General features: G+C 42.5%; 1 protein-coding gene across 1 annotated transcript in view; it reads right to left on the reverse strand.

Moving 5' to 3' along the window:
• CACNG2 (calcium voltage-gated channel auxiliary subunit gamma 2) overlaps positions 1 to 19,906 on the reverse strand; it is a 157,603-nt gene that overhangs the window by 1,927 nt on the left and 135,770 nt on the right. Inside the window, exons 2-3 of the mRNA XM_032220706.1 lie at positions 17,498 to 17,581; positions 3,362 to 3,502 (exon numbers count right to left, since the gene is read on the reverse strand). Of these exons, the coding sequence (XP_032076597.1) occupies positions 3,362 to 3,502; positions 17,498 to 17,581 (225 nt within the window). The remainder of the gene's footprint in view (positions 1 to 3,361; positions 3,503 to 17,497; positions 17,582 to 19,906) is intronic.

A 19,906-nucleotide genomic window follows, 5' to 3' on the forward strand; every position in this document is an offset into this window, starting at 1 on the left:
ACATTAAGATTTTCTGTATCTCTGTTGTAATTATCTGGTTTTGGAGGCCTACTTGCAGAAGACCTAATCTTAGAGTTATCATGAGCCTACATGTACAAAACCTGAGCCCTTTTATGTGAGAGGAGATGCAGCATGGACTCTCATTGACAGATGTTGTACAGTTTCTAACTAAGCTAAGGCTTATATGAATATTGAAATAATGATTTGCCTGCTGTGTTTATGGGCATCTTTAATTCAAACTCCCAAAGTTGGTTGCATTCTAGACCCTCATCCTGGGGAGATCACCACAAGATCCTGGATGTCTCATTGAAATCAGATGCGCCAAAGTACTGCATGAAAGCCCCATGCAGAACATTGATATAATTTAGCCAATAGTGGAAGTAGGAAGGAATGGACAAGTATCATCACAAATGTTGAACTAGACTCATCATTGACCTTAAAACATGAGATCCCTGATGGATTGGGCCAAAGATTCATCTAATCCAGCATTCTCTTCAGGCAAATATCTTCAGGAAACCCCTAATGTATGAAGGTGATAACTTTCCCCTACCATGTGGAGTGTATGTATAATGTTACAGGCATTCTGGGAGAAAAATTAATAACCGACTCTCATCACTAGATGCTGCCACAATCAACATATGAACAAAATAATTTGAAACAAGAGACAAATGCCACAAATAGAGAAACAGGCTCTTAAAGAAGCCCACATACACACTCCAACATTTTCATTGCTTAAAAGAGGATGTTACAAAGCTGGACTTTTTACACAAAGGGTATATATCTTAGGCCTTATTTTGGCCTAGTTCACTGAGGTAAAAACCTGTGTTTAAATTGTACCACTTCTTATTGCAGCCAGGGTTCACATGATCAAATGTTCCTCCATTAAAAAAATGCGCTTCTGTATCTGGAATATTTACACCTAGGAAAGAAGATGATTGGAAGAAAGGTTAAGCGAGAACTTTTCTTCCTGGCATCTGATTTTTCCCAAGATTCCTTCAACCTGTAATGTTGGCCAATGAGAAAATATTCTGGAGAGATTCTACTTCTCTTGAAAGATCAGGCAGCCCTCCACCTCCAATTGTCTCTGGATTTGCAGATAATGGCTGTACCAAGGACTGTATTTGCAAAATTATGCCTAATGCATAGCTGCAATTCTTCCTAAGTTGCTTAGATCCGGCAATATTTACCTGTCCTTTTTGTTACATTATAGTTAAAAGTACTGCAACATGTTTCATATGTGACAGTCTTAAAGCTGTTCTTTGAACATAAAGGCAACGTATGTCATCAGGTAAATACAAAATTAATTTTAACTTGTGCAAAATGCAGCTGCTATGTGACTTAACACTTCAAAATACCAGTCCTAACATATCTCTAAGTTGTTTTCTAAGTGTAACTTAGGAAGTTGTATTTTATGTTGTTGATTATAGGATACAGGAGCTTAGATTCTTTTATCTGAATAACTTTCTATTTGTGTAGATATTAATTTGGCTTCTAAAGAAAAACAGCCTTAAGCATGTCCCTGATTTAAGAGACCTCTAGGCCCGCTGAGTGGGGTCTGCTGCATTTTCCCAAGCTATGATACAAATTGCCTTAGGAAATGCATTTTGGAAAATGAGTGAACCTTTGGTCTTCAGCCAGGATCTTCTAATTCTTTTGGGGATGACTTTAGCTATTAGGTCAGCCTACCTAACTTAAATGGATGTACATACAGTATTGTTGGTGTCTGTCAGCCGCCTTGAGTTCTATGAATGGAAAGGCAAGATTCAAATTGAAATAATAAACAAATATCTATTGTTTGATATGGAGGGATTTTTTTCTACTATTTATTTTGGTATGGAAGAAATTCAATCCTGTGAGTCTTCACCTGCATGCTGCAGTGGTAAAGCCCAAACATAGGCTTACTCTTTCAATAGTAAACAGGCATAGGAGGCCAAATAAAATTCCTTCATTTTTCTGAGCTGCTCTTTCTTAAAACAACCTACTGGTAGCAAACAGGGCCTAATGTACAAAAAAACCTTTATGTGTTAAGATGCTCTTTTCTTCTGGTGAAAGATTATCCATATCACCATCCAATCTATGGTCAAAGAAAAGATGAAAAGTCTTCTACTGGGGCACTGCTTCTCAACCTTGGCAACTTTAAGATAGAGAGACTTCAAGATTGAGAAACATTACACTAGAGGTAAAAAAAAAAGAGGCAGCAGTTAGGCTTCTCTCTTGTGGCCAACAGAGTCGTTTCTCTGTATAAAGTACCATATTTGGCACATGCCTAAACAGACTTGCCACTTCCTTCCTAGAGCACAAAAAGAACATGTTCAGCCTAGGAAAGCACTGATAGGGAACTATCAGGAGAATGGGAATAGGAGGGACACATGTCTGATGTTCTTTGCCAAATATGTAGGTTGTCATCCAGGATCTTGGGTTTGCTTTCATTAGTGTTACTTTTAACATTTATGAAATCACATTACAAACAATGCACTTGAAAAAAAATCCTGTCTGAATACAATGTATGCAAGGCAGCTGAATTCTCTCTGAAATTTTAGAGGCACTGTATTGCCTTGCCAGGGTCAAACTAAGTATGACAGCAGAAGGTCTATTTGTTTAGACATGATTGAGAAGCCCAAGTTTCACGCAAGGAGAGATTTAAAGTGAAGGTGGAACTACATTTCAGGATTTCCAAATGAGGGTGGAAGAGTCTGGTTTTTAGAGCAAAAGAGCAGGTGAATATGTGGGATATATGCTCCACCTGCCCTCACCATATTTTGAAAACATTGTGGATACATTATCGTTCATCATGCTATTGCTTGGTGTGACTTTAGTTTGTTTATTTTTTTCTTCCAATGAATTCCAGCAGAGAACTGAATCTGGCTGGGTTTTGGAGTAGGGGGGGGAAAGTAATGAGAAATTCCAATGAAGAAAATAGAGGGCACTAGTCATATTCATGTGTTGCTCTATGATTGGACCTCCTGTTCCCAGCTCTATGCACAAGTGAGACAGACACAAGTTTAAACAAATTATTCTTCCACTGTCAAATCTAGTTGGACTTCCCCTAAAATAGGTTGCAACTCTGAAACATAGAATGCAACTGCAATGCATTCTTCCTCTCCTGCAATCACTTAAGAGTAGAACATCTCCTTTTTCATTTTGCATGATTTAATTCAGATGAGGAAATGAATAATTGTGATTGGAGTTGGGAAATATTAGCATTCCCGGTCTTTTCCTTTTCATTTATGTCCCATCCCAATGCTCTGGGAGCCGGTTGTTCCCTTTACCTCCCAACACATTGGGTCCCTCCCTCCTTTTTGATTTCTGTGATTTTATCCCTGCGCAGAGAGGCAGCCCACTGGTCCCTCAGCCCTTTTACCTGCAGACACGAAGAAAATGCCGGCACTAAGGATGATGTTATGTCGGGTTTTGTAGAACTCGCTGGCTGCAATGCAGAGTCCACCCATAAAAAGCAGAATCACACTCAGGATCGGAAAAATACTAGAGGCTCTTACAGCCCCTGTAAGCAAAGAAAACCAGAGGGGTAGGGGAAGGTAAGGGAGGGGGAGGATGACAGCAAGTGTGGAAGACAAGGAGAGAAGGGAAGACATGCAGTTGGGGTGGGTGGGAATTAAGGAAGAGTGTGGAAGATTGGTGAGGGGTGCAGCAAGGTGGAACGAAAAAGACACAGCAAAGAAGCACAGGAGTTGGAAGGCCAGTGATAAGGAAAGAGAAAGAGGAGGAGAATGAAACAGAGCATCAACAGAAGAAGAAAGCTGTTACAAATGAACTATCAACATATTGGATATTAGAAGAGAGCAGTGTACTTAGAGCTGGGGACAGTCAAATGGCGTCTGGTAACCAAAACAAAAACAAAAACAAAAGCACAGTGCCATCCCTTTGAACATACAGAAACTCTAAAGGCCAGAAAATTAAAACAATGCCATGTACTTATTCAGCATATTGTTGACAAATTGCAATCAGCAGGAGATGTCCTGAAAATAAACACAGATATTGTGCAGAAGTGGGCATGGAAGACTCTCCAGATGGACCCAGTCCTTGCTCACAGGCAGGCCTGCACACAGACACATGGTGGTGGGGTGGGGAGCAGAGGAGGTTTTTATCATCCAGGATTTGTGCCTCAAGCATGGAATCTTACGAAGATTCCATTTGTCCCAGTCCCCGCTTTTTGGGCCTTGTTTCTTTCCACACACACACAAAAAAATGCATTAAGGAGGAAGAGAGGGAATTGCTGCCCAATTGCCTTTCAGCTGCTAACACTTGACGCTAACTCCCCAGAAGCACATTATGCTTTGGAAATGTGTACATGTATTGCAAATTAATGAAGGCTGTTATAGTTGTTTGTACTCATTTACTGTATTTACCCCAAAGGAAGATGACAACTGATTTAAGGCTTCCTCCAGAAAATAAAATTAGACAGGAAAAAATGTATTATGTGCAACTCCTAGTGTATTATCATACTTCCTGGAAATCTAAGATGACCTTCTCCTTTTAAAGGTAAAATATTTGGGTAAATTTTAACTTCCTTCCATATACTACTTCACTCTTCACAGAGGCTAGCCAATAGATGGCAGTAGCATGCAGGTACATAAATGCACATAGACATAATGATTTTCAGATTAAGCATTATGGAGAACGGGGAGCTCTTGCAAAAAATGTGCGTGACTACTTTGACTTTTTTCTAGGAAACATTAAAGCACTCTCTCGTGCACAGTTGTAAGCTTGTACACATATAAAATCTGACTCATCTATGGTCTCACACACGTACAGTATATTTGATGATTAAAAGATAAACATGCACTTTATGCGTTGTCCGTATAATAGACTCAATAGTTTCTATTTCCAGTGTAAAACATAGCAGTATCTAAGTCAGTCTTCCTCAGCTTGATTGCTTCCCTAAACCTGCTGTTCTCTAAATATCTAAGTCAGTCTTCCTCAGCTTGATTGCTTCCCTAAACCTGCTGGCTGGAAATTATGAAAGCTGAAGAGCAATCTGAATGAAGAGTACCTGGTTGGGATAGATTATTAATAAATTATTCAGATTAGAATAATCAGAAATACACTTTGAAAGTGTCGACAAAATCCATCAATTTACAATTCTTTCACCATGGGATGGTTTAGCACATTAAAATGTATAAACAAAACATAACAAAATATAATATATTGTTAGGTGTCTTGTGCTTAATTAGATGAAATATATATTTCTCTTTTTAAAAGATTTAAAAAATTCTTTAACCTAGGGACAGGGAATAAATAGCCCCACCAAGATTTTTAATGCATCTGATTTCTTTTCATAAATCTGTATCCAAATTTATTTATTTATTTATTTATTTATTTATTTATTTATTTATTTATTTATTAGACTTATATACCGCTTCATAGGGATTTTAGCCCTCTCTAAGCGGTTTACAGATTTTTAGCAAATTGAGTCAGCAAATTGCCCCTACAGTCTGGGTCCTCATTTCACCCACCTCGGAAGGATGGAAGGCTGAATCAACCTTGAGCCAATGAGATTTGAACCGCTGAATTGCAGATAACAGTCAGCTGAAGTGGCCTGCAGTACTGCACCCTAACCACTGCGCCACCTCGGCTCCTTAAATGTTCCTTTGTATCCAGTCTTCCATCACCATTAACTCCTGCACCTCTACAGGAAAACTTTGCAAGGTGCAATAGGAAGACAAGTGTCATGACAAAGAAGTTCACAGGAGACCTTTAGCCCAAGGAACTAATTAATAGCAACTTTCTTTCTTGAAAGGGCCATGTGATTCTAAACTGAACTGTTAAGTTTGGCTAGTGGGTGGGTTATACAACACAGTAACTGAATCCTCAATTTACAAAATCTGGTGGTTGTATTTACATCACATCGCATACCTCAACAAATCTTACAGCTTGATGTAATGGCTCGGTTCATATGTGTTAAAATAAAGGCTGTGATTCCCACAACATGCTGGATGACAAAGTACCCAACCAGTGGTGGGTTCCGGATCCTGTTGCAACCGGTACGCTGCGATGTGGGTGGGCGTCCACCACGTGCATGCGTGCTGTGCGCGCATGCACACCCACTGTCCTGTGACGCTCCAGCTGCTTGGCGGAGCATTGCACAGGCACCATACGCTGCATGCGCAGCTGCAAATGGCCCGGTTGGCTGAAATACAGGTTAGGAATGTGGGTGGGAGGGTGGGCCCTCCAAAGCACCATTCCGGTACGGTGCTTGCTCTCCCAGCAGGCACCGGTACGCCCGTACTGGGGCATACCTGCTGGAACCCACCACTGTACCCAACCCAGTTTTAAATTAGTTTAGTATATTGTTTAAATCCAATTAACCAAAGTTTTCAGTACATATTATTAGGTCATATCCTCCTTGCTGTAACAAGAGTCATATGGGTGTTGAAGCAGGATGATCTGTGTGTATTCTATCAGGAGAGCTTTATGTGCAGTTGTCCCTGCCCTGAGATGCTCTCTGGATCTAGCAAAAGGGCTAAATGCAACAAGAAATGTGACTGCTAATGGGAAACCATCAATGAGTGGTTAGTCATACAGACTGTGACTAGACGGGGAGCTGAAACCCCCACATCTTAACATTGTCAAGATTGGGAAATCCTGGTTTTAAATGGATAGTTTTATTTTCGCAGTGCCAATTCCCTAGGAATTCTAAGAAGAAACACTTATTTATTTGAAAACAAAATGAACACAACACTGCTGTGATATCTCCATTCTTGGGTCATGATACCTGCTTTATTTGGTGTGAATTTTAGTTCTCATGCTGCTTTGGCCTTTTGGTTACCCAGAGGGTGGCACTCACATGCAATGCAATTCTATTTGTCACCAGTTTCTCAGGGGTTTTGCTGAAGAATGCATGAGTCAACAAATGATGGAAAAGGGGAGAAACCTTTAAATTACAATGAAACACTTACTTAATGTTTAGCACTTAGAGTCTATGGATGTAATAGACTGTAAGTGCTAAGAATGTTGCTTTCAGAATTGAAAAGAATTGTTTTATTGGAAACAAACAAAATAATTGTTTTGTGGAAATCATGGACATAATTCTGTTCCATTCCAGATAATTTAAAATCCACTGATTTCAAGTTTGTATTAGATAACTATCTTTGGCCATGTTTCAGAGATGGAACTATGCTTCACTAACGACCTCTAGAAAACACTAATGAGATTTAACACCAAGGAATGTCAGAAATTGCCAGGAGAGGCTCATGATCAAAGGTCTTTTAGAACATAGGTGGATTCTACAATCTCCCTTTTTTCCATACATTTTAATTAGTCCAACACAATTACAATAAAGACTCTTTTACAGTAACATAAGGCTTTTTCTGGACCAGTTTTGACTGGCTGGAAAAGAGCCATTTCATGAAAAAATAAGCTGTTTGCTGCAAACTAAGCTTAATTTGCATGATTTATTGCTGTTGCAGGGCATAAATTTAATTACAAACACACTTATCTGCACATCCCATTATTATTACTTTATATGTGTATGTGTATATGCACACACACACACACACACACACACCCCTCAGCCACTCTATGCAGTTGATAAAATACATTAAATTCATCAAAAAAGCAACAGATATAAAGCATGGAAGCTAAAGCTTTTCAATTAGAAAGCCTGGGAAAATAAATATGTTTTGAGTCCCATCTAAACTGTAGCAAAGAGTGGGCTTCATTTAATCCATAATATAGAATTGTGGCCGTGTAAGGTAGGTAGGCAAAATAACATTCTTTGTTGGCCTTTACAATTTGCATATTTGTGTGCAGATGATTTACAAAGGCACAGGTGGTTTTGCTGACTGTGGGGTATTGTAGAAAATAATAAATAATGTGGGATTATTGCAACATGGAGCTGCATATAAATACTTTGCAAGCTTTAGTTATTATAAAATATGGTAGCAAGAATATGGAACGTCTGTAATATTTTATCAACAATGCATCATCTTCATTCATTCTGGTTTCATTTCCAGACTCAATTCATAGTTTTGGTTTGGGCTGCTGTATTAGACTAAACAGGAAAGTCAAAAGCACCCTAGAAGGTGACAGTGGCAAACCACTTCCATAAGTCTTGGAAGTTTTGGGCGTGCAGGAAGAGAGGGTTTTTTTCTCCTGTCATTACCCCCACCTTATGCATCATTCTGCCTCCAGAAGTGAGGTTGACCACCACTCTTCTGGTTTTCTGGAAAGGTGTGAAGACCTTGTTCTCCCAACTGGCATGGGGATTGAAGAGTGGCATGCATTCCTGGGGGGTGTCTGGTAGCTTGAGGGCACTCCCTCTGCCTTTTAATTTGCTTTTTAACTCTGTTTTGAATTGTATTTTGATATCTATATTAAATTGTGTTTTGAACTGTGTTTCATGGCTTTTATTTGTAAATTAGAGTCACTTGGACAGTGAGGTGGATGGTGTCTACATTTGATAAATAATAAATAAATAAAAGAAAATTAGATAGATCTACTTGCTCATGAAATGACTAGGAGTGGCGCTGACATTGACAGACACTTTTTATCTGAAAGGTTATCTGTTGCCTTCCCCTGATCTCCTCCACATATCTTCACATACTGGAATGCAAGAAGTTGTCAGTTGTGGTCAAGCACTCATGGGACACAGTTCCCAGATAAACCCAACTAGTGCCTGACTAGTATCTTTTTTAGAGAGAGACAAATTCTTCTCAGCTCATATTGTCACCTTTTAAAAAACAATTAAATTGACTGATTATGCTTGTTATTTTGTGGGGCTTTTTAAATAGTTGTGTTTACCTGCTGCCTAATTTTACATTAAAATGGTTTCTTTCCTGGGGGGGGGGAATGGAGGAAAACCGCTTCTTGCATTTTGTTTTTAGTAGTCGGTAGTTAACATATTTTAATTTGTTTTGCTTTGAGATGATTGATTGTACTTTTCTGGATGTGGCTTTCATTAGATTTTAATTTTTGTGTCATTCATATTTATACAAAGCACCCTGAGAATAATTTGCTTTAGAGAAAATAATTTATTGATATAAGGATATTATTATTTGGTGAAGGTTCAAGAATTATACTCCATCTTCCCTGGATATTTGGCATTTATCAAGAAAGCTTCCATTCTTCTGCTGAAATGTCAGCTATGGTTTCAGTCCGCTCCTCATATATTGAAAACGAGGTGAAGTCTTGTGAAGTTTGGAGCTGCATAGTATCTCCTGCAATGGTGGGTTTCAAAAATTGTTCGAACCTACTCTGTGGGTGTGGCCTCCTTTGTGGGAGTGGCTTGCTGCCCATGTGACCGGATGGGAGTGGCTTGCCACCCATGTGACCAGATATGAAGATGCCGACGACACTTGTCAGAACCACCTTAAATTACCTCACACTGGCATGCATAAGAATATAATGTAAACTTGTTTTTTAAAAGGCATCTTTGGTTTGCGTTAAAACAACTTCAACACACGCAATGTTCTGATTGCACCACAAACGCAGTAGTCATGCTTATCTTTCACAGAGGCACTGAGTTTTATAAATATGAGCGTGATAGTGTAGAATAATCATATCCAAGGACCAGTGGTGGGTTTCAAAAATTTTTGGAACCTCTTCTGTAGGTATGGCCTGCTTTCCGGATCCACTGGTGGAACCTCTTCTAACCAGTTCAGTAGATTTGACAAACCGGTTCTACCGAATAGGTGCGAACTGGTAGGAACTCACCTCTGATCTCCTGATACAGTGTAGTTCAAACTACACAAGTGTTCACCTGTTGTTTTCAATATATGAGGGGTGGACAGATTAATTAAACACAAACTATTCGATCAACTGAAAACCCCACAAATAATTAATAATTGTTGCTGTTATTGCACCCTTCAAGACTATATATGATTACTCCTACTATTAAAACCATGGAATCTGGCATCACAGACGTCTCAAGGTCAAACTATGTTCAGATGTATTTATCTCTTAGGCACCTACTACAAATGAAGGCCATACTATCTGGGACCAACATTGCTCTCTAGTGTGCCCAGGACATCAAGAGGTTTGTTTGGAGATTGGGAAAGTGGCACAATTAATTTTAGGCGAGCTTCCACTTTTGCAGAAATATTGAAAGAAAGATAATTGCCTTACCCCACCTAATTATTCCAGAGATTTCCCCTTCTTTTCTACAGTCAAGGTGGATTGGGGTTGATGGCTCAGAAGAGTGGCTTTACTACTCAGCATCAACTGTGGCAAGTGGGCCTTTTCCTAAATTTCTCCTCTTAGTCCAAAAAGCAAACACAACAAAGGGAAAATAAGGATGTGAACAAGCACTTGCAGGACATTATTTTTTGGCACTCTCATATTGCACTGCTGAAGGGAGCATTGGGAGAACAGAGCACTGGAAGACACTCAATTCTGGCTCTGGACCTGTGGCAGGGAAGTTGCCAACTGGGTGGAAATGCTTTTAGTGGAGAAACAAAAGGGGAAGGGCCATAGCTTACTGACAGAATCCATGCTTTCAAAGATGATTTGCCTAAGCCTTGTCCTCTGCAGGTGCCCTGGGTAAAAATTTCCAGAATCTCAGCCACAAAACATGGATTAATACAATGTGTGAACCCAGGCCATTACTGGATGGGGTAAATAGTTTGAATGAATGAATGAATTCATATGCTCAATATTTTGGTTACATGAAAGGCTAAAATATAATTTTTCTATAACAAACAGTTTGCTGTCTACCTGTTATAGTTTTATATTGCTAATGATTGATTATACATTGTACATTTCTGTCAGTGGTGGATTTCTAATTTTTTTCCTATTGGTTTGCTTGTGCGCACTTGCGCGCTCGCAATACTTCTGCGCATGCGCAGAAGTGTCCGGGCGGGTGGCTGGAGCCTCCCGCTGCTACTACTACCAGTTTGCCCAATCTGGGCTGAACCGGGAGCAACCCACCTCTGACTTCTGCAGCCTGGGAGACTGGATCCAATAGTATTTTACCTCTTCCCAAATGTATAAACAGAATCACGGCAATATAATGTCCCTCAGAAGGAAGCAAAGCAAACCTGCAGTTGAGGTTTCGCCTCTGTTTAAAGAAAAATATGTGAATACATTTGGAGCTCAAATTTACTGCAGCTTTCTCTAACCTGACATACCCAAGTATGTCAACTTGAACCAAGGGCTCAACTGCTACCATATCATCCCCAGCCAAGCAGGCTATGCTGGCTCAGAAACAAAATGGAGCTGAAGATTTTCCACACAGAAGCAAGCTAGATTCGAGAGTGGGTCTGGAAAATTGAGCCTGGAAAAAAAATTAGGTTAGAGTCCTAACCTAATTAGAGTCATTCAGTCTTGAAGTATACAACTCACCAGATTAGGCTGTAATGGGATTGGATAATTTGTGATTCCAAATTACATTGTGGGAACTCATCATTCCATTATTATTTTGAATGTTGAATAAACCAGGCCATCATATTAAACCATAATATTGATAATTTGGATTCATCAGGATATCTTTCTAACCCCAGAAGAAAGACACTGTATTAAATACGATGAAATAAATACGATGCACAATATGTGCTAAAGAGGTGAAATATTCTCACTGAACACTTTTTGTTATCTTTTGCCCTTCAGAAAGTCAGTCTATATGTGTCTTCAGCTGTTCTAGCTTTAAGATTTCAGTCTATTGCCAATTTACGCTTTTACTTACAGATAATCTATAATGTCTCATGAAAAATCTTGACCTGATGATGGAGTGGCATCCTTGGTGTTCCTGTTGTATGGTTAATGCTCTGCAGGATGCTCTTTCCTCCATTCACTACCAGTAATCATTGCTGTTCATGGGCAGTTTGGTTTGGGCTGCAAAAGAATCCAGATATCTGCATGCGCGAGGATCAGAATGGCGGCCAGGGCTCCTTCGTCGCAGAAGGCTTGACGGAAAAAAGCTTCGGGAGCCCGTGGAGTCAGCCTTTTACCGCCTTGCCAGGGTCCCCCGGGATGATAGGAAGTCGGAGGACCTGTACGGGCCATGAATGGAGCGAAACCAACGCCTTTTGCCGTTTGCGGGCTTTAGACCTTGCCGGTGAGCGCAACGGCCGCAGCGGCAGCGGCCGCATGGACATGGTGGGAGCGGAGGCGACGGAGGGCGTTCCGCGGCGGCTTCGGCGGCCTCGGCAGCGGCTGGGCACCCTTGGCGGCGAGTATAGCGGTCTCACGGTGGCACTGGGAGCGGAGACGATTGAGGGCGTTTCGCGGCGGCCTCAGCAACGGCGGGGCTTTTCGGCCCCTTTTCTACCAGCTCTGAAGCCTGGCGAACAGCTTGGTGGACAGCTCGGAGAGCTTGGGGAATTTATGGTAACTCTGACTGGGCTGATTATTCATCATCGTTGTTTAGAGTTGGGGATTTCAAATGGGGGCTTGGTCCGGCCTTGGCGAAGCGGGCGGCTGATTGGGTGTGCCGTAGCTGGAGCCTTTTCCGGATGCCCCCCCCCCTCCTCCATATTGAACTCAGCTTTACAGCGATACCATTGCTTTCAACAACATTGCTCCCCTTACCAATACTGTCCCTTCTACCAACGCTGTTACTGGTACTGTTACTACTCTTTCCAGCAACATAACCCCCTGTTCCAGCATTGTTTCCTTTACCAACGCTGCCTTATTCTTCGACGCTGCTCTTTCCATCAACGCTGCCTTTTTACCATCACTGGTTCCCTCCCGCCTCGGACTCTGCTTATCAGATCTCCCACACCTATAGACCTAGGCCCTGTGTGCCTGTCTGTCTTAGCCCTGACTATTACTATCATTACTACTGGTGCCTATCCCCAGAAGGAAACTGTGGTCTGGGCTGTGGATGGACAGTTGATGGCAACAAACTGAACTCGCATTTTAAAACTTTTTAATCAATTGCGCAACTACTTTAACTTTCACTCTTTTCTTTCATCTTTTTTTTTTTTCCTTCTTTCTTTGTATGGGCTATGCATGAGGTTCGTATGAGATGAATGAATGTCCCACTTTTATGATTATATTGTTGTAAATTTTGTGTTTTTTAACTATTACGTGGGGACTGTTTGGGGGAGTGTATGAGTATGTGTGATTCGGAGGACCTGCCGGGGGTTGCGGGGGCTATAGGGGTGGTTGAGGGGACCAGAGACACGGGAGAGGGTCGGGGTATTGCGGTCATAACAGGGAGGGGCAGATACGGCGGGGACTTCAGGGCAGGCCATTACCGGGGAAGGAGGGTTCGCTACATCACAGAGATCCCTCCTTCCGGCCCTGGGAGTCCCACTCCGAGACCAGATGGCGTAAGTAGTCAGGACCCTGGTCTCAGGCTGTTGTCGCTAAATGCCAGGTCTGTCGTCCATAAAGCTCCTCTCGTCCGGGACTTAATTTTAGACGAGAGGGCAGACCTGGCATGTATTACTGAAACCTGGCTGGGCCCAGAGGGAGGAGTCCCCCTTGTAGAGCTGTGCCCAGAAGGATTTCAGGTGCTGCATCAGCCGAGAGCCCAGGGAAGGGGTGGGGGTGTGGCCGCCGTCATCCGGGAGTCGTTAGTTCCTCGTAGGGTCCCTGCTCCGGAGATTGTCGGGTGTGAGTCTTTGCTGTTAAAGTTGGACCTCAAGGGTCAAGTGGGGTTGCTGCTAACGTACCTGCCTCCCAACAGCGTTGCAGCAGCCCTCCCCTCACTCCTCGAGTCGGTAGCCGAGCTGGCAGTTGAGTTCCCTAGGCTGATGGTCCTGGGGGACTTTAACTTGCCATCGCTCGGTGAAAACTCTGATGGGGCGCAGGAGTTCATGGCTTCCATGACAGCCATGGGCTTGACCCAAGTAATTCGAGGCCCAACCCATTCAGCGGGACACATGCTTGACCTTGTATTTCTCTCGGAGCAGTGGATTTACGATCTTGGTCTGAGGGGGAGCGACATCATACCCCTGTCGTGGTCAGACCACTGCCTACTGAGGCTCGACTTCCGGAGGCCAAACCCTCACTGTAGGGAGGAGGAACCGACCAGGTGGTTCCGCCCCAGGCGCCTTATGGAGCCATCAAGGTTCCAGACAGAGCTTGGGGTTATTCCTGACACTTTCGCCCACAGTCCGGTGGAGACTCTGGCTGCTGCGTGGCACTTGGCAGCGTCAGAGGCCCTCGACCGGATTGCGCCACTGCGGCTCCTCCGAGGCGGCGGATCCCGGAGACCCCCTTGGTTTACTGAGGAGCTCCGGGAGATGAAGCGCCGGAGGAGATGCCTAGAGCACCGTTGGAGGTCCGATAAGTCCGAATCGAACCGAGCAATGGTAACCACCTGCACCAGGGAATATACTAGGGCACTTAGGTCAGCAAAAAGATCACACATAGCCACCCTGGTTGCATCCGCTGAGTCCCGCCCAGCCGCCCTGTTCAGGATAACCCGCTCCCTGTTGAACAAAAGGGAGACGGGGGAACCCCTGCAGGGCAGAGCTGAAGAATATGCCCAATTCTTAGCGGACAAAATTGCTCGGTTTCGGTCGGACTTGGACTCCACACCTGCAGTTCCAGCCGAGGCACAGGGGGATCAAGTAGAACAGCTCTGGGTTGAGTTTCAGGACGTTACCCCCGGGGATGTGGACAAGGCCATGAGAGCTGTAAGTTCCTCCACCTGTGCTCTGGATCCGTGTCCCTCATGGCTGGTTGTTAACTGCAGTGAGGTGACACGAGGCTGGATCCAGGCGGTTGTAACCGCCTCCCTTCGGGAGGGGAACTTCCCCGCCGCACTGAAAGCGGCGGTGGTGAGACCCCTCCTGAAGAAACCATCCTTGGATCCAGCTGTCCTCAATAGTTATCGCCCGGTCTCCAACCTTCCCTTCTTGGGGAAGGTTGTTGAGAAGGTGGTGGCCTTCCAGCTCCAACGGTCCTTGGAGGAAGCAAACTATCTAGACCCCTTCCAGTCAGGCTTCAGACCCGGTTACAGCACAGAAACCGCGTTGGTCGCATTGATGGATGATCTTTGGAGAGCCAGAGATGAAGGACATCCCTCCATCCTGGTCCTCCTTGACCTCTCAGCGGCTTTCGATACCATCGACCATGGTATCCTTCTGCGACGACTGCGGGAGGTGGGAGTGGGAGGCACTGTGCTACGGTGGTTCTCCTCCTACCTCTCGGACAGGTTGCAGTCGGTGTTAGTGGGAGGGGAGAGATCGTCCCCAAGGCCCCTAAATTATGGGGTGCCGCAGGGTTCGGTCTTATCCCCCCTACTATTCAACATCTACATGAAACCGCTGGGAGAGATCATCCGCAGGCACGGGATTAGATACCATCAATATGCGGACGATACTCAACTGTATCTGTCCGCCCCGTGCCAAATCAATGAAGCGGTTGACGTGATGGGCCGGGGTCTTGAGGCCGTTATGGACTGGATGAGGGTTAACAAGCTTGTGCTCAACCCAGAAAAGACCGAGTGGCTGTTGTGTTTCCCTCCCAAAGATTTGGCAAACATTCCAACACTCAGGCTGGGGGGTCAAATTCTACACCCCTCAGAGAGGGTTCGCAACTTGGGAGTCCTCCTGGATCCACAGCTGTCATTCGACCACCATTTAACGGCTGTGACCAGGGGGGCATTCGCCCAGGTACGCCTGGTGCGCCAGTTGCGACCCTACCTGGACCGGGAGGCCCTCACAACAGTCACTCGGGCCCTTGTGATCTCTAGGCTGGAATACTGCAATGTGCTCTACATGGGGCTGCCCTTGAGGAGCATCCGGCGACTTCAGCTAGTGCAGAACGCAGCCGCGCGAGTGATTGCGGGTGCCCCCCGATTCACCCGCATAACACCTATCCTCCGCGAGCTGCGCTGGCTACCTGTCGATCTCCGGATGCGCTTCAAGGTGCTATTAATCACCCATAAAGCCCTACATGGCAGTGGATCTGGATACTTGAGAGACCGCCTTCTGCCAATTACCTCCCTACGACCTATAAGATCCCATAGATTAGGCCTCCTCCGCATTCCATCGGCCAGCCAGTGTCGGCTGGCAACTACAAGGAGGAGGGCCTTCTCAGCAGTAGCCCCGACCCTTTGGAACGAGCTCCCCGTGGAGATTCGTACCCTCTCCACCGTCCAGGCCTTCCGCATAGCCTTGAAGAACTGGCTCGCCCGTCAGGCCTGGGGATAAGAATTGCTACCCCGCCCGAATGATGAATGAATGTTGCTTACTATTTTTATTATATGTTGTTGTCTTAATATTGTATTCCCCTCTCCCTGGTTTTCTGTGAGCCGCCCTGAGTCCCCTCAGGGAAAAGGGCGGCCTACAAATGCTAATAAACCACTAAACCACTATGGTGATACCTACTTTAATGCTGCCTGATATCTTTTGTTTGTTTGTTTGGGGTTTGGGGTTTTTTTTTGCAATTCATATTCAGACATTACTTAGGTTCCTTAAATGCACTAGTATACTGGTCTTCTGGAAGACCACTAGCCTTTTTATTACACATATGTTTAATGGTCTTTCAAAAACTGGTCAGTAAAAAGATTGGCTGTTAGTCAATTTAAACTGGAAAAAGGGTATTGCTTCTGTCCCAAATGAGATTTCTACTAGAGAGTTTCAGCCTCATAAATCGGTGACTTCTTTTTTGTTGACAATTGATTTGGAGTGGAGTGGAGAGAAAGCCAAAGGACTGTATGGATCCCTGCCCTTAAATGATTCCCCAGAATCACTTGAAAGATTTGCTACTGAGGCCAATTAGGGTTTGATTATCAGGGCACTACAAATTATGTTGGCATATTTTTCTGCCCTCTTGGGAGCTAGTGGTCTTATGTTCTAGGAGCACACAAAAGAAACAATTGGGACAGAAATTCCTCTTGTGCTTATTGCAGAATATGTGTGCATGCGTTTGTGTTCATGCATATACACCATTCACTACAGCCAGTCAACTTTAGTACTTTTTTTGATTGAGCTTAAAACAACAGTATATGAAATGGATTCCCTCCAATTTAATTTATATTATTCTATGCCTATCTATATTAGTTTTATAGCCTCCCATTCTTCCAGGAGCTCAAGGCGGCATATTTCCTCTTCTAATTTGCCCCCATGACCACAACCCTGTAAAGTAATTTGGGGTAAGAAATGATGACTGGTACAAAGTTCACTAGGTCAGCTCAAAGCTGGATGTCTCCACAAATGCATGAACCACTACACCCTGCTGTTTCTTCTTAGACATTGTCCTACGGCTGACAATTCTGGGGTGCTGACAATTTCCATAAATAAAAGATAGCACAACTGGTGGGGTTGTGGAATAATAACCCATCTTAGAAATTAATGTCATGCCCTTGGCTTTTGCAATCTTCAGAGCATATGGAGGCAAAAGTATCCTCTTAAAGATTTTCTTTTAAATAAATTATCAGGGAACCAAATGAGAACATACTTGCAAAAGACACAGCATGGGATTTTAACACAACATTTTAAGGCAAATACCCAGAAAGCCTGAGAGGTGTTCTATTCAGGTAGCTCAACCAGGGTAATATGTTTTGTCTAATGTCATCAGAAGAGAATGAAGGGCACCCCTGCTCTGCTCAGAGAAGAAACAGAAAGAGAAGTTGCAGACTTACGGAGGAAATATTCTGCTGTGTCGGCTTCATACTCTGTGTCCTCGAGGAAGTGATCGATTTGCTTACACAGACCTTTAAAATTCCCTACAATACAAGAGAAGAAACAATAAATGAGGACACCAGAAATTGGAGGAGGAGCTTCCTTTCAGTCTTCTTTATTTAATTTGATTTAATGTTATTTCACCGTTCACCAAATGCCCCATTTTTTGCTATAGGGCATCCAGATGTTCTACCCCTGCTATACTAGTATGTTTTCTGACTGCAAATAGTGTGCTGTTGAGGAAATGTAACTTTCTCCCCTTATCTGTCTCAGCAAGAATTTATATTCATTACAGTGAAGAGAATGTGGAAGGAGATTACACAGGTATCAAAGTCACCTATTTGATAAGGCTCATGGCATTATTGTGCTGAGTTTGAGGCATCCATTTTAAAACAGCCCATGTGCACACAGAGTGACATGGGGACATACACAGTTTTCTGCAGAAATCCAATTCATTAAAGACAATAATTTAAGACTTCCTTTTTACTTCTTTGAAGGTTACACACCAGCTGTTCTATAAACATTTCTGTGTTGCCTTAGCAGCTTGATAATCAGTCTAACTCCTAGCTCAAAACTCAGAGCTACTTTCTTGGTGTCTTCCCTGCATGAATAGCATCGGATACAGTATTGACCCATTGAAACTAATAAGATTATATTTCAGCTAAGAATAAAATATAAGTTTTATTTTTAACTTCTTTTCCATCCCTAACCAGATACGTATCAAACAACCAAATGCAAATGATGTGGGGTATGATGTCCTTCCATCCACTCCTACTTATAATTATTTGGTGATATAGCATGCTAGTCACGTACACCGATACACACCCATTTCATATTCATATACATAGGGATTAAATCTATGGCCTATATTCAGATGCTGTAATTGTGAATGCCTGTAGCAAGTCATTTTTCTTGATGCAGGATTTAACACTAATATTAATGAATATGGCAACTCTATACATGGCATTAAGACAGAGGAAATGTTCATATAACACACTGACTTTAGTTACTCATTTAATTTATGTTCTGGCTTCATAGAATTCACTGAATCATAAAGTAATTACATGGGATGGATTCACACAGACCTTCTCTCCAAAAAAATAAACCTCAGCAAAGTTAAGGTTAGGCAGACTTCATCTATTATACAATCACTAGATCTTAAATTGATATGGATTAATCATGTTATATGAAAACAGACACAAAGTCTGCTTCCCAGTATTTACAATCCCATCTCTGATTACAGTTACTACTACAGTTTCAGTTGGGAATTGCTGGAGAAGACAGTTCACTTTAGGTTGATGACCAACTTCATTGCTGTCATCCTTACTACTGGTAAGTATCAGCTTCATCCAAGCTGGTATCCTACCAGTTGTTGGATCTCATTTTCCATAATTCCCAGACAACCTGGCTAAAGATTGTGTAGGAATTAGGGAGCTTCTACCATATTTTCAAAAGACATCAAGAAGACAAGCATGCTATGCATAATGTACATTTTAAAATAAAAGAATCCAGATTAAATTCACTATCACACTAGAAACATTAAGTGTAAAGGAAATGACTGCCTAGTTGCAGGACCAACTTATTCATTAAGCATAGTTAGTACAGTGCCTAGGGGCCATGAAAATATTTTAATTTTTAAAAATCTGCAAGAATAAAAATGAAGTATTTTCATGCCTTGAAAATATACACAATAAATAGAATGCAAGCTCATAAATTACAAATAAAATATATACACCATTCAAATTAAAAGCTCAGTCATATATTAAATGCCACTGTGGAAATAATGGAAGCATAATTTTTAATAACTCTATTTTATAGAGGAAGAGGCCCATGAAGGCAAAAGTGCCCAGGAGCTATAAAAGTCCTGTCCAAGTGGCCAACAAATTAGCAACAGAGATGGCAAACTGCATATCTGACAATTATGCTGGTCTTTGACCATAGTAAAGATTTGATTGATATCTGACAAAAGAGAATATAAGAATCTTGTAGTCTGCCAGCTCGAGATCTAGCATGAATACAGATCTAATTTTACCTTGAGGAATAGTCATAGATTGTGAGATGGCTTTTCTAATTAAACATTGTGGTTGGATAATTTTGGTCCAATATATTGTGTGGGTCCCGTCAGTATGTATCTTATAAAGATCAGTGTGATTGGGTATTATTTGCCATGGATTAGTATATTGTGTGGATATAGCCTGAAGGCAAGAAAATACATTTTTTAAGAGGCAATATTTGGAAACCTAAGAAGCATCCTTAGAGTTGAACTCAAGTCTTGCTGAATTCATGGGCACATTCATGTGGTTTTCTTTTGTGTGTTTCTTTTATGTTATGTTTAATCTACAGGCCTGTTATTACATAGAAATCTCCCA

This window comes from Thamnophis elegans, chromosome 7, assembly GCF_009769535.1.
Source record: "Thamnophis elegans isolate rThaEle1 chromosome 7, rThaEle1.pri, whole genome shotgun sequence".
NCBI lineage: Eukaryota > Metazoa > Chordata > Lepidosauria > Squamata > Colubridae > Thamnophis > Thamnophis elegans.